Consider the following 15,364-nt stretch of genomic DNA (forward strand, 5'->3'; position numbering starts at 1 on the left):
TTATAGTTCTGCAGCTTTGATTCGTAGGCTGCTTGATGCTTTTGCTCATAAGAACCCACTTCATCTCTAATTGCTGCACGCCAATTTACTTTTGTTTCCAAACATACTGCAGCTGTACCAGCCACTGCACACTGCGCCTCAGGGCGCATCTCCCTCCCCGGTTAGTGACCCTTCTCTGGCTCACTGCGGAGGTTGTTAACGAGCATCCTCTTCGTACAGTCGACCCCCCAGAGCTGAAATGCAGCAAGTATTGCAAATCAGCTGCAGCAAATGGCTGGATTTAAAAGTCTCACTGTGTGATACAGGCATGCTAATGAATGCCAGACTCGCTTGAAGATAGCAGTGACAAGATTTTTCCAAATGCTGATGTGTTATCTCTAATTTTTTATACTCACAAATAACACTGGATCTGCTAATTAGGGTCACAAAGAGTTGGACACGATTGAAGCGACTTAGCACGCACACACTGTTAATTATTATACTACAATTTTAAACTTAAAAAGCATTTGGAAGTACTGGGTTGAAAAAAATAAGATAACAAATACTTCTGGAAATATTTAAAGTTATCTTTAGCAGTAAATGTAAATTTTTCTGCGAGCAGCTGGTCTTTGGTAAACAGTTCACTGTACAAGAGAGGGATTTTTTTCTTTTTCTCATTCTCCAATTCATCTCTTTCAGTTTTCCTCACTAATATAGAATGGCTGTCAAGTTACCTACACACAGGAATTATATTATCCTGATTTTGTTCTATGGCTAAAGAATGAAACATTTACAAAATTCTTTGTAACAGAATTATTCATAACTGCCAAAAAGTGGAAACAATCAGTGTGAACTGATTATGATAAAGAAAATGTGTTTATCCATACATTGGAATAATATCCAGCCACAAAAAGGAATGACTTACTGATTTATGCTACATTGTGGGTAAACTTTGAAAACACAATGCTCAGTGAAAGAAATTAATCACAAAAGGCCTCATGTTGCATGACTCCATCACGTGAAATGTCCAGAAAAGGTAAATCCATAGAGACAGAAAGTAGACAGTGGCTACCAGGGCCTGGGATAAAGGAGGCAGAGAGCAACTGCTCGTGTGTACAGAACTTTTGAGGGTAATGGGAATGCTCTGGCATTAGTAGTGATGACTGTACAACTCTGAGAATACACTGAAAAACCACTACACTGTCCATTTTCAAAGGGTGCATTCTATGGTACAGGAATTAGATCTCAATTTTTAAAAGCTGCCATATTTGAAAATTTATTTTTAGTATCATTATTATAAATAAGCTACATAAAAGAACCAGATTTAGGAGTAACATGGGGCTAGAGAGAAATGCTAGTAAGTCTGCCGCTTATTATTAAGTAGTTATAAATCACTTATGCTGGATTTTTATTGGGAAAATTGGATTATTGGATTAAAGATGAGTTTTCTCACTTGCTTACAAAGTATAAATGTAGTTCATTAAATTAAAAAAATCAAATCGGTGCGTCTTTCTGTCTGCACAAAAGCAGGCAGGAGCTGCACAGTTGGAAGGGTTGCTGGGGCCCTGTCTAGGGGGCGGGAGCACCCTGGCCGTGACTTCCCTGGAGGGTGACAAGCCTTCCTCTCCCGTCAACGCTCTTCTCCACATGGTGCCTGTGGCCCACACTGACCACTAGCTCACCAGAGTTAGCTGGGATGGTCTGTAGAAGTGCTTTCTATCATTTCCCCCATTGCTTCAGGGACACTGTTAATCGTTCTAACTCCAAAGGCTTTTATAGGCAAAAAGAAAAAGGCATTGAAAATGAGTCTTTGGTGTGTGTGTCACTTTAGTTTCTTTCCCTAGCAAAGGTGAACTGAAAAACAGCTACAAAGAGCAACTACTGCTGAAATCGAGTAAAAAAAAAATGGAACCAAATGAGACAGAGAGGAGGAAGCCAGTGAGAATGGTCACTGCTATCTCAACAAGACAAAGTACAGATAATTTTTTCCTCCCCCAAATTAGAAAGTAAAATCCAGTGTGTCTAACACACTCACCCTGACTGTGGCTTATAAGACTATAAGGAAAGCTGCCTGCCACCAAATTGGCTTCGAAGTATGTACTAGCTCCTTCTTCCTTTTTAGTGAGTGTTAAACTAACGACCTAAAACAACAGTTTGAGCTTCAGACAAATAAGCACAGGAGCAGAAGGAATGGGCTGTTCTCAGAACAGAGGTACTGAGCACAAAAGGTCAAAGGAGGTTGCTGCAGCAAATTCATTCCTCTCATTCAGTAAAGATATTAAAGCTGGCTGCCTTAGATAGTCTCCCTGGTATCTGAGAACCGCTAAAATATGCAAGTATTTTTTTAATTTGTCCAGTTCATTATCTCCAAAGAGTTTTATGACATTGGACCTGGACCCTTCCTATAAACAAACACTTAAATGAAAACCAGAAAAAAAGTACTCTGTTGTTATACTCCACCACCCAGTATCCATGGAGACTAACATACATTTAGTCTCATCATTTCTTGAATTCCTCAACCACAATGACCTTAAGCCATTCCTCTGAGTATTCCCTAGAATGTCATCACTCACAACTGCCCTACTTTGAAACCCTGTTTTCCAAGATTACGTTTTCTTCTCAGTTTCTTCCAGCTCTATGGATTCCTTTTACATTCCTTTTTATACATCTGCACTTTGGCCTCATTGATGCAATGAGACCATAGATGCAATGATCTTTCTCTTTTCTGTCTTTCTATCAGTGTCCTCTTGGTTCTGGCTCCTTTCTTAAACCAGTCTAGAATCCCAGGATCCATCACTTTAGCCATTTTCTGGCTACTCTCTTGCTGAATGTCTTCTGCCTTCAGTTCAGTTCAGTTCAGTTCAGTCACTCAGTCGTGTCCGACTCTTTGCGACCCCATGAATCCCGGCACGCCAGGCCTCCCTGTCCATCACCATCTCCCGGATTTCACTCAAACTCACATCCATCGAATTGGTGATGCCATCCAGCCATCTCATCCTCTGTCGTCCCCTTTTCCTCCTGCCTCCAATCCCTCCCAGCATCAGAGTCTTTTCCAATGAGTCAACTCTTCGCATGAGGTGGCCAAAGTACTGGAGTTTCAGCTTTAGCATCATTCCTTCCAAAGAACACCCAGGGCTGATCTCCTTTAGAATGGACTGGTTGGATCTCCTTGCAGTCCAAGGGACCTTACTTGCCGCTGATTTCTTTCTTTGGCCTCGCTGGGTGGCATGCAGGATCCTAGGTCCCCAACCAGGGAATCGAAACTGTGCCCCCCGCAATGAAGTCTTAGCCACTGGACCATCAGAGAAGTCTCCTTGCTGCTAATTCCTAATTCAGGAGTCAGCAAAACTTTGATATAAAGGACAAGATAGGAGACCTTTTAGGATTTGTGGTTCATACGGTCTCTGTCTGAACTACTAAGCTCTGCTGATGTGGCACAAAAGCAGCCAAAGACAATATGTGAACCAAGTAGTATGGTTGTTTTCCAATAAAACTTTTATTTACAAAAACAGGCAGTGGGCCAGATTCAGTCCAGGCTGAAAGTTGGTCAATCCCTGTCATAGCCCTATTTCAATTTAAATATCTGTCTTTTTCATTTCTATCCCTGGGATGCTCAGCACAGGAAAAAAAAAAAAAAAAAAGCCCAGACCTGAAAAACTGGACCACTACAAATTACTGCTCCTCCATCTTCTCAGAGTCTCAGCAGCTCCTTCTTCCATTTTCTGCAGTGGCTGTTCTAATTTTTTTCCAGTTTCTTCATGGAAAAAACGAAACCACTCCAAACCCTCAGGCTTGGCAGGTGACCCCAGACAGTAAGATACGGAGGCCATGACATACAGAGTGCAGCTCATGAATGTTCAGTACATTTAATTATTAAGAACAATAAGACCCTTCCCTCACATCCGGTACACCCTTTCTCCTCCTTCCTCATGGGTTCTCAGCACAAGGTGACTCTCTTTCTGGTCTGGATTCTAGTCTGCCTTCCCCATATCGCCCTCCGTCTCAGGATCTTTCCCCCTACCTTGCTCACCAGCTCTTGTCTCTATCTCTCACCTCAAATCTTTTCCTTCAGCCGACTCATTGGAAAAGACTCTGATGCTGGGAAAGATTGAAGGCAAAAGGAGAAGGGGCAGCAGAGGAAGAGATGGTGAGATAGCATCACTGACTCAATCTGAGCAAATTCCAGGAGACAGTGAAAGAGGGAAGCCTGGCACGCTGCAGTCCACGGTGACTCATAGAGTCAGACACAATTTAATAACTGAACAACAGCGACGCTTTTAACACTAAAATTTAAAATAAAATATATGGCATTTTCTATTTACCCACATATTTATAATTTCTAGTGCTATCTTCCCCCCCCCCCCCCGCCACGATTCACTGGGGTCTTCCCCTAGACATATATTATGGCTTTAACCACTGTGGTGAGATCCACCGGGTCCCCATCCTGGGTGGCAAGTTCTCTGGACACCCTCAAGGGCTATGCCTACATAATAGAGTTTGCCACTGAGAGCTCAGCCCAGGCCACCATGGAGCCGGACAAGAGCATCTTTCAAGGCCAGGTCATCAAGTGCTGCCCAAAAGGACCAACTTACCAGGGATCGGCTCCACAGACTACAGGGGCCTTCAGGAACACCCAGGTGCCGGGGGGGGGGGGGGGAGCCTTCCCCAACAGCAGCCTCCAGGGCTGGGCCCGTTCCAGACCATGAGAATGGAACCGGGGGTGCAGAAGAGTCTCACCATGGTTTTTACTGTGTTGAAGCGAGGACCTGATTTTGAGAGTGGGGCTGTAGTGGGGTCAGGAGTTAACACAGCTCTACTTCTGCTGCTGCTAAGTCACTTTAGTCGTGTCGGACTCTGTGCGACCCCATAGATGGCAGCCCACCAGACTCCCCTGTCCCTGGGATTCTCCAGGCAAGAGCACTGGAGTGGGTTGCCATTTCCTTCTCCAATGCATGAAAGTGAAAAGTGAAAGTGAAGTTGCTCAGTCATGCCCAACTCTTAGCGACCCCATGGACTGAAGCCTACCAGGCTCCTCCGTCCATGGATTTTCCAGGCAAGAGTACTGGAGTGGGGTGCCATTGCCTTCTCCCCACAGCTCTACTTGGGACCATTTATTCCACGCAGAATAACTGCTCCACCCTCTTCATTCAGTGGGAGGACAGTCCAAATCCCACGCCAAAGCCATCGGGCACCCAGCAGGGCACAGGGTGGGCCTGCCATGGGGGCCAGTCTTGACTGTGGAGGGCACGGGGCAAAGCTGCAGGTAGGTGAGGCCCAGGCAGCCGGGGTCGGCTCCAGTAATGCCTTTTATAGGAAAGTAGAAATGTGTGTCTTATTGGTCAAGAATTTGGGCAGAGTTTACAAATGGAATATGAGACTCCTTCTGAGTCTCCCTCCCTTTCAGGGTTTCCCTTATAACTTTTCAACTTTGTTGCCAGTACTGAGCTCTCTCTTTTGACACCTTAACCTTTATGAACCGAATAGTATCCTCAAGGTCTTAATTTCAGCTAATTATTTTTCTGCTTTGGAATTCAGGAATTCAGTTGACTCCTTTTTATAGATAGCAGTATTCTATTCCAATGAAATTCCCCCATCTTTTCTTCTGTTTTTTTTTTTTTAACATATATTAATCATAATTATTTTAAAGTATGTATCTTATAACTTCATTATCTAGATTATTTATGAGTCTGTTTCTGTTGTTTATTTTATCCTGTATTTCTGGTCATTTGTTCATTTCCTGGTATGCCTGGTAATTTTTTGGTGAATGCCAAACCTTATGCATGAAAAATTGTAGCACCACTCAAGAAAGGATTTCATTGTCTTCAGAAACTTTGCTCTAGCTGAAGCTGGGTTTCAGCATTTGGGAGGGCTGTTCTATTTCCAGGCTGTCCTTACTCCAGAATGTACCTCTGATGCGTAGGGTGTAGCCCTTTAGAGGGCCCAGCTGAAAGGACGGCGTATTTACCATAGCCCCTACAATTCTGCACATCCTAAACTCCAACCTCCATCTTCTTAGCACCACAAGACTATCAGAATCTCTGGTTAGCTTCTTGGCTTCTTCCCATTTAGTTTCTCGGCACCTTATCCAAAACCTGAGCAGTTTAGCAGCAGGCAAAAGTAACAGTAAGAAATTACACAAAGACTTGTGGACTTTTTCTCTGTGATTCCCTCCCCTCTGAAATATTAGCCCCTTAAGTCCCTGACACCTTGGAAGCCCCAAACGCCAACCCTACCTCCCAAGCTCATTGAGATAGCAGAAAGCCCAGGCCTCTCGTGTTTCCTTGGCTTCTATCACCCTGCTCTGCTAACAGGCAAACAGGCAAGGGGGAGAAAACTGAGACACTACTCAGATGCCAACTGCAGGTCCAGGCCTCCTCTATTTCTGATGTGCTGGCTATAAATTGAAGAATCCCACGGTACCCTCTTTGGGTTTGATAATTTGCTAGAATGGCTCACAAAACTCAGGACCTTGCTTTACTTACTATGATTGGTTTATTATAAAGGAACAACCAAATGGAAGAAATGCACGGGGCAAGGTATGGGGAAGGGACACAGAGCTGCCGTGCCTCCTCTGGGCGGTCGTCCTCCCAGAACGTTCATGAGCTCACCAACCTGGAAGCCCTCTCAACCTCATGGCCCACGGTTTTTACAGAGGTTCCATTACATAGGCATGACTGATCAAAGTATTGGCCCCTGATTTTTTTGAAACTATCCATCACTGTCACCTGCTTGCTCTTTTTTAAAAAGCATTTACTATTTGTTTTGGCTGCGCTGGGTCTTTGTTGGAGCATGTGGGCTTCTCTAACTGTGGTGTAGGCTTCTAGGGCATGTGGGTTCAGTAGCTGCAATGTGGGCTTAGTTGGAATCTGTGGGATCTTATTAATAGTTCCCTGAGCATGGAGTCTTATCCATTGGACCACCAGGGAAGTCCCCATTGGCTTTTGATTGATCAAATCATTGGCCATTCCTTCTCCTCTCCCCAGAGGTCGGGGATGGAGTTGAAACATAAACATATTCTGTTTATGATGAATAACAGAAAATGCCTCTTTCTCTTCTATCACTCAGGAAAATAACAAGGGTTTCAGAAGCTCCGTGCTAGGAACCAGGGGTGAAGACCAAATATACATTACTTATTGCATCACAGTATCACAATCCTTTCCCCTAGGAGCCTGACCATCAGGCGTTTTCTACCTTCATTATTTTATAATGATTTCTAATAGTTTTCCAGCTTTAACCAATATTGTTGGTGGAGGACTAGACTAATGCTATCTACTCCATTGTAAGGAGGAGGAAAAGTCTTCCTTGCTAACTGGTTTTACAGGAACCTCTTGTAATTTTTCATAATTAAATATACTTGATATACAAGCTATCACCCAAAGTATTCTCAGTTTTCTTTTTGTGGTATTTGTGGAAGAAATGGACCAAAGTAACAGCTTCCCAGGGGACAGCATGCACATGAGCTAATCATAACATGCACTGGCTATCGTAACCAGCACTAATTGGTTTCTCCATCAGTAGTCTCAGCAGAAAGTTAATTTTGTGACAAAACTAAGAATTAGTTTTATTTTTAGGTATTCAATTAAAAAAAATTCTGGGAAGAGCAGTAAGAAGAATCTCTTACTAGTCACTGACCTTACTAGCATTCAGGTAAGTTTCTTTAACCTCAAACAATTTTGGCTTCCATTGTTGGTATTTCTATTGTACTTCTGACCTGAATTTGAGGCAGTTTAAAGGATTTATATTTTAAAAGTTCATATTATAAAAATTATATTTATGAGTTAGTAAGCATTATTACACATGAGAATCAATAAACTACTTAGTCTTTGAAATGAAAAAAAAGTGAAAGTGTTAGTCGCTCAGTCATGTCCGACTCTTTGAGACTCTGAGGACTGTCGAAGGCCAGGCTCCTCTGTCCATGGAATTCTCCATGTAAGAATACTGGAATGGGTAGCCATTCTGTTCTCCAGGGAATCTTCCCAACCCAGGGATTGAACCCGGGTCTCTTTCATTGCAGTAAGTTTCTTTACTATCTGAGCCACCAGGGGTATGTACCAGCAAATGGGTTATTCTTTTACTAATTAACTCTAAGAAGAAAGTATAAACTATGAAATGTAGGATTTAACAACTGACAGCCAATGACCTGGGATCTCAACTGGCTTTATCCTCTATCAACCAGTCTAACAATACTGCAACCCTCTCCATGTTTTGTAAGACAGAAGAGGGAAGCAATTCGCTACTCCCCCTGCCCCTTTTTTGTAATCAGTACACAGCGCTTTTAAAAAAGGGAAAACACATACATACATACCCATATGGATGTATGTGTATGCATACACACCAATATACACACTAATCACTTTCTCTTATATAGATTTTAAATAAGTAACCTAAATGTTTGACAGGAAGCTCTTATTTAATGCTGGTGCTGCTGCTGCTGCTGCTAAGTTGCTTCCGTCGTGTCCGACTCTGTGCGACCCCATAGACAGCAGCCCACCAGGCTCCCCCGTCCCTGGGATTCTCCAGGCAAGAACACTGGAGTGGGTTGCCAGTTCCTTCTCCAATGCATGAAAGTGAAAAGTGAAAGTGAAGTCGCTCAGTCATGTCCAACTCCTAATGACCCCATGGACTGCAGCCCACCAGGCTCCTCCATCCATGGGATTTTCCAGGCAGGCGTACTGGAGTGGGTGCCATTGCCTTCTCCGTATTTAATGCTAGTTCTTTCTAATTTGTTCTGTATCAAAACTGCTCAGAACTTGGGCTTCACTCAAGCACATGTAACCATGATGATGATCTGCTATTAGCCCTTTTTAAAAGGGGCACTTTCCCAACTCAGAAGTACCTCTCTTCATACCAATGGGTGGGGAATAAGAGAAGGCAACAAATCAGGAGACAGAAAGCAGAGAAAAGTAAAAGAAGAGTACTTCAAAAGAGGGGTTTCTTGTAGACTCACCCCATGTGGCTAAGGTCTTGAGGTTTTCATCCTCCATCGGAACCAGGCCGGACCGTGTTGCTTTCTGATGACCCTTACTGATTACAGTCTCTTTCATTGGGTCAAATGTTGTGAATGAGGGAGATACATACAATGTCTCCACGGAGGCCTGGTTACGGAAAGTAGAATCCGACTTTGATGTCCTTAAATGAGGGCCAATGAACTCTTCTTGACTAGATGGCCAATGTGCTTGTAAAGTCGTCAACGTGTCACAGCTTTTTGCAGCTGGGTGCTTTTCTAAAGGCATTTGCAGAGGGTTTCCTGTGACGGTCTTTGTAATGGTACTGTCCAAGTTCTTGACCAGACTCACATCTGTCTGCAGAGATGGGCTTTTTTCTGAGGGAACAGGCACAGCATCTGTAAAATAACAAATGAAAGAGCTATAAAAATAGTAAAATGGAAAGTACTCTATGTCAACTTTATTGCATTTTTAATAATTGGGTATTTTTATGCTGTAACAGAATTCTCTGCTGTTTAGTCGATTCTACTTTTTCACTGTTTCTATTCTGTCTATTTAAAGTATACCCAAGCTTAAGTGATGACTAGTCATTCTGTGGCTGTCTTCTCTCTCTCTCTCTCCTCACTGAAGCCAAGGCCAGGCAAGCTTCAAATAACTTGTCTTTAAATATTTCTCCCTTCACCCACTTTTCCATCTCTGAAACCACTCTATTTTTAGTTCCTTCAAACTTTCATCTCTTACAAGATAAACTAGAGAAAACATGCCACCTCATACTGGTCTATCCTCACAGAACCCCCAGCTACAAAAAAGTCTTTTTGCCCCAAAATAAAAAATGTCTTCTCGCCCCAGTGTCTAATCCAGGGCCCATGAAAGAAAATCACTCTCTTAGATAGCAACCTAATTTTCATAATAACTCGGTGGGAGAAAAGAAGCAATTTTTCCAGAACCGTTGTGACGATTACTAAAATGTACATTCCACTGGGTCAGGGATCTTTGTCCTTTTTATTCATTAATATCATCAAAGTACCTAGGATATAATGGGAAAAGTACCTGGAATATAACAGACAAGTAATATTTACTACAAATCAAAGGGATTGAGAGAATGGAGAGGAACTGAAATTTATCTATTGAATATGAATTATGAGCCTGGTCCAAGTTTCTGGATGTAAATTGTTACCAACACTGTCAGTGCTAGGGACTCGCTCTCGAATAGGTTCACGTGAAACAGTATATGGAAAGAAAGGAAACTGACAGAGGGCAAAAGGAAGACTGTCTCGTCTGCGCTCCCCCGAAGACAGGAGGCATGGGAGCTGTGCGAGTTGCTGTGAAGTGCTGGCGCGTGCCAGTGCTCATCACAGGGCAGCTCACGGTGAGCAGCGAGATGCTCGGCGCTACCACTCTCAGGCTGTGAGTTATTATAATGAAAAGCAAATTTTCTTTGACTCTAACCTTCTTTCCCATTTCATCCACAGTTGGAGGCTAACCTGGGCAAAACTGCTGCTGGTTCACCACAGAATCAGACAGCTCAAGAAACCTAAATCTCTACCTCTACCAGGAATCCCATCCCCCGCCCCCCCCCCCAGCCCTCTCATCTCCGGACATTTTCATACTTAAAAACTCAGTTCAACTCTCGCCTTCTCTACAGCGCTTGCCCTGATCCCATCTTTCCTCGCTCTATCCTATTACTGTTTATCTTACGGTATCTTGTTAGGAGCCCTGTGAGCAGTTGTAACATGTCATCTCGCTAACTATTAATACAAGTCTGGCCGCCTACCTGAAAACACGTTAGTTGAGGAGACCTCACTAAGAGTTTCCTTTGTACCCCAGCACCCAACAGTGCCATTCCCACAGGACGTGTTTGATAAACGCCTGTTGAGTGGAAGGCCAAACTGAAGCACAAGGATAAAAGAGGTGATGACTTTGGTTTTTAAATTGGATATAGTTTAACCACTTAATAGTGATTAAAGGAAACAGAAGATTGTTAGATAAAAATAATATCTAAAATGTTCCAGGTTTCATACGATCATGTTATATCTAGTGGATAAAGGTTCTGATAAAAAGATTAATATATTCTTACTAGAATATGAGATCAATGGTATCCCACAGTGCATGTGTGCTCACCATATTTACATAAAAGCATGGCTAAGAAGTGAATTTTAGTCAAATATTTTTCCATTGACTTTCATTTTTCTTAGGAGAAAAGTCTTTCTATAAGTAATGAAATCATCTTGAAATTTAGCAACATGTAAACTAAGATAATTCAGAACGACAGTGACTTTCTGATGACAATAGTCATAATAATACTCCATCTAAATCTAAAGAAAGAAAGAAACTGAAATCTCAAGACACTCCTTGAAACTCATTCCTCTGTGGATGCTTCAAGTGAACTCTGCTGGCATTCCTTCATCTCACTAAGCAATCTTTTCAATATTCTTCCCTGGCTCTGTCTCCTCTAAAATGTAGACAGTCTATCCTCGGCCCCTTTCTCTTCTGCCTCTACCATATCCCAGGGTGATGTCACCTATTACTGCTCTTAAAGGAGGATGAGATCCATCACCTGTATGCAAGTAATCCACACATTTTAATTCTCAGCTCTGACTTCTGCTGAGTTCTAGCCCCCAGCACATACCCATCTCTCTATACAGGGCGGTCTCACTACCCTCCAGCCTGCTCACCCTGGGTGCTTGTTCTACCTCTATTAACATGACCATTAACTCCCCGGTCATGCAGGTTATTTGGAGCACAGTTGCTACTACCGCCTCTAAGAGGTCTCCCCGCCCGTTCTCTCAGTTCATTCTGCACGGTACCGCCAGAGTGGCCTTTCCAAACTGAAAACCTGCTCATGTCACTTCTTTCCAGCACGTCTTCAAACTACTTAACAGGGTTTACAAGGCTCTTTCTAAGTCCGTCCCCATTTACCTCTCGTCTCATTTTGTGCTGTTGTTGCTATTCAGTTGCCAAGTCGTGTCCAAGCCTCTGCGACGCCATGGACTGCAGCATACTCTTCCTAAGACTGTACGGTTCTGCTGAACCTCTCCCAGTTCTTCACATTCACCATGTTTATTTCCAGTACCAAGTCTTCACCCATGCTGCTCCTTCTGCCCGAAATGCTCCTCCCTCTTTATACCTGATTCCAGCCTCCAGGCTGATGGCCATCAGGTGGACATACACTTTCACGTCTCTGGTTTCATGTCTCTCTGTGCTCTTCCTTCAGTCTAGAACATCCTCATCCTTACCCTTCTTCTCTATCAAAAACCTTTCCACTCTTCTAAACTCAATTCAAATACTGCCTCCTTGGTGAAATCCTTTATATATCCTCCAAGTTAAAATGAACCCCTATTTTCTTTGTTTTGCATGATACAATGGGAATATTCTTGTTTTCACTTATCATTTCAAATATTTACAGCCCGTGGGGTCGTGAAGAGTCGGACATGACTAAGCATGCACACACATCATATTTCAAATATTATTCATTCATTTGACAAATATTTATTAAGTATTAGTATGTGGCAGGCACTAAGCTCTGATGTCAGCAATGAACAAATCTTGTTGTTGACACCTCGTTAGAGCTTGTTGACAGCTCTGACACCCCCTAGAGTTTGCACACTCACTCATGGCATATATTGTGTTCAACTTGTTCAACCATAAGTGACTGGCAGAGTACCTAACACTCACTTGATAAATGTTTGTTCCAGGAATCTTTATGTGGATGATCCAGTTGTTAAAAGGAACATGAGTAGAGGACAAGAGATGTCTTAGAGGACATTCTAATTCAGTCCTTTTGTGATACACAGGAGAACCTGAGATTTCTAGAGGTCAGGTGACTTGTCAGGCTCACAAAATGATTCAAGGGCAGAAGTAGGACCAGAAGCCCAAATTCCTGATTTCTAAGTCAATGCTCTTTTTATTAGGGGACTATGAGAGGGAATAACGAGAACCAGCTGCACCAAGTACTTCTTGACCAACAACTGTTGTAATGGTACATAACTGAAGTGACTGGAGCTTTGGGATCAGGACATTTGTCCCTGGGGCTGCCTTTAGGGATGCGGGACTCTGCAGAGGGGGACAGAGTTAAGTACACAGTTGACCTATGTATCTGTGCCTGTTTGTTTTCTCCTAGGAAGGGGTGTGGGTGGGGTAGATTTTTTTCTTCGATTCATATGAAGAAAGAATAGCATTTATGGAAAAATTTCAGAAGCCCAGGAGAACCTGTGGGGGCTTGATGGAGAACAGCAAAAGGTTTGTCTTTTTATGCTTGAACACAAAGCACAAAAGTGGATATTCTGTAAACACTAAAACACTAAAGGGATTGTTTCATGAGGGACTCCCAAATTTCTCTGGGAGAGAATTTCTGTGAGTTCCACTGAAAAGGCAGAGAGGAATACAGAGTGAATTAATTTGGTTGGCTTGCTTTATCTGGTTTCTCATTTTCTTTCCATTTAAACCTGGATGTCAAAAAGCTTTATTCTCAAGTTATCTATCCAGCAGACTCCTGGATGGGAAGTCTAGAATTGAATTATGAGACTGTACTCAGTTTCTTTATTGTAACAGTGCTTTACACCTGCTAAAAACCTTGATTAATGTAAAACAGGACCTTGAAATGTCAGTCATATTAAAACTGGTTGATAGTTATCTTTAGGAAGAAGCTTATTCCCTATGTAGGACATCAGACAGCAAATTTAAATACAGATATCACCAAAATGCCTGAAGCAAGGGAAGGAAAAAAGACAGCCAACAACACAACTCCATGCTTTGAGCCTAAGGACAAAAGAGAAATAGCTATGCTGCCGAAGGTATTGGAAAATGTTTTTGCTGGTTCAGAGACAATGATGAAATCATTTTTAAAAGAGAACATCAGATTTAATTCTGAGTTGAGAAACCTTGCCTACAGACAGGAACATTCCCATACTGGTAGCTCTTTTACAATTTTCAATAATTCCACTGCCTTGTTTCAGGTACTATAATCACTGCAAATTATTTTATATTCTATTATACTGAGAATCTAATAATGGGTGTTATATTCCAACAGCGCTCTTGCTGTGGTCAATTCTCCTGTTGGTCTGATACAGTGTCTAATTACAGCTACAAAGCAGAGAGCTGGCAAGGACGACAAAAGACGGATGCCACACCGCGTCTTTCTGTAGTTTAAAATCGTGTAACTAAAGGCGCTTCTGCTTTAGTAATTATGTTAATCAGAGAAAATAGGACCTGAAGATAGTAAGGCCATTTTGCTAAGAGGCCACAGTTGTAAGTTATTAACACAGAGGGGTGATTTGAATTGCTCATTAATATATTCGTTTAGAGTAGACAAGCTATAAATTTAAAATGGATATTTAACGTGAAACTTAAATAACATGTTTGACATGAACATTTTAATATATTTACCTTACAATATTTACATAAAGCCCCAAATAATCATTATAAGGTAGCATAGCTATACTCTCCCTACGATCTATGTTAAGTGTGTGTATGTACGTGTGTGTATAGTGGATGTATAGACACACAGTTGTGGATTCTGAGAATTTTTTATCATGTATCATCATACTTAACTGTAGTATATATTATATCCAGATATTAAAATAAGGAAATATATTTGGAATTATAGTTATGAAATATGTCAAGTATATTTACTACTTCTTTTGATATATGTTTGAGGTAATGGCTTAGCTTTGCATAGAGAAATAGAGATATGGACACATTTAAAGGTGCTTTTCTTTAAAAATCATCAAATGGGACAGCTGAGACTTTCAGGCCATGAAAATGGATTGTAATGTTGTGCTGTGAGCTGTGAGTTCAATGCTAATGAAGCAACTGTATAAAATAAAGTGTCTTGAGACAGGAACACACATAAAACAAGGTTATGTGTTGATCGGCTGGCAGTGATGTTGTGACCAGAGATCATGGGAACCTGAGTCCGTTTCCCAGGAGCAGGGATTCAGGAGGGAAGGTGTCAGTGTTTGTCGTGACCTCAGAGAACCAGACGACTGTATGTTCAACTTGAATAAATCCTGCCCAACCTTTTACTAAGTTAATTGTACCACCAGGGGAGCTTTTAAAACTCCCCTGGGTCAGGTTACACCAAGACCAAATAAATTAGCACCTCTGGCAAGGGGACTCAGGGACAGTGGTCTAAAAGCCAGCGTCCACTGTCACTGATAAAAACTCTAGGAGAAGAGATAGGATGATCACGGCAATCAGCTCAGTTCAGTTCAGACGCTCAGTCGTGTCCGACTCTTTGCAACCCCATGAATCGCAGCACGCCAGGCCTCCCTGTCCATCACCAATTCCCAGAGTCTACTCAAACTCATGTCCATCGAGTCAGTGATGCCATCCAGCCATCTCATCCTCTGTCATCCCCTTCTCCTCCTGCTCCCAATCCCTCCCAGCATCAGAGTCTTTTCCAATGAGTCAGCTCTTCGCATGAGGTGGCCAAAGTACTG

General features: G+C 42.3%; 1 protein-coding gene across 1 annotated transcript in view; it reads right to left on the reverse strand.

The window, feature by feature from the left end:
• Nucleotides 1–15,364, reverse strand: part of ENTHD1 (ENTH domain containing 1) — an 87,053-nt gene that overhangs the window by 5,989 nt on the left and 65,700 nt on the right. Inside the window, exon 5 of the mRNA XM_061418598.1 lies at nt 8,927–9,322. Within this exon, the coding sequence (XP_061274582.1) occupies nt 8,927–9,322 (396 nt within the window). The remainder of the gene's footprint in view (nt 1–8,926; nt 9,323–15,364) is intronic.

The sequence above is a fragment of the Bos javanicus genome, chromosome 5 (genome assembly GCF_032452875.1).
Source record: "Bos javanicus breed banteng chromosome 5, ARS-OSU_banteng_1.0, whole genome shotgun sequence".
NCBI lineage: Eukaryota > Metazoa > Chordata > Mammalia > Artiodactyla > Bovidae > Bos > Bos javanicus.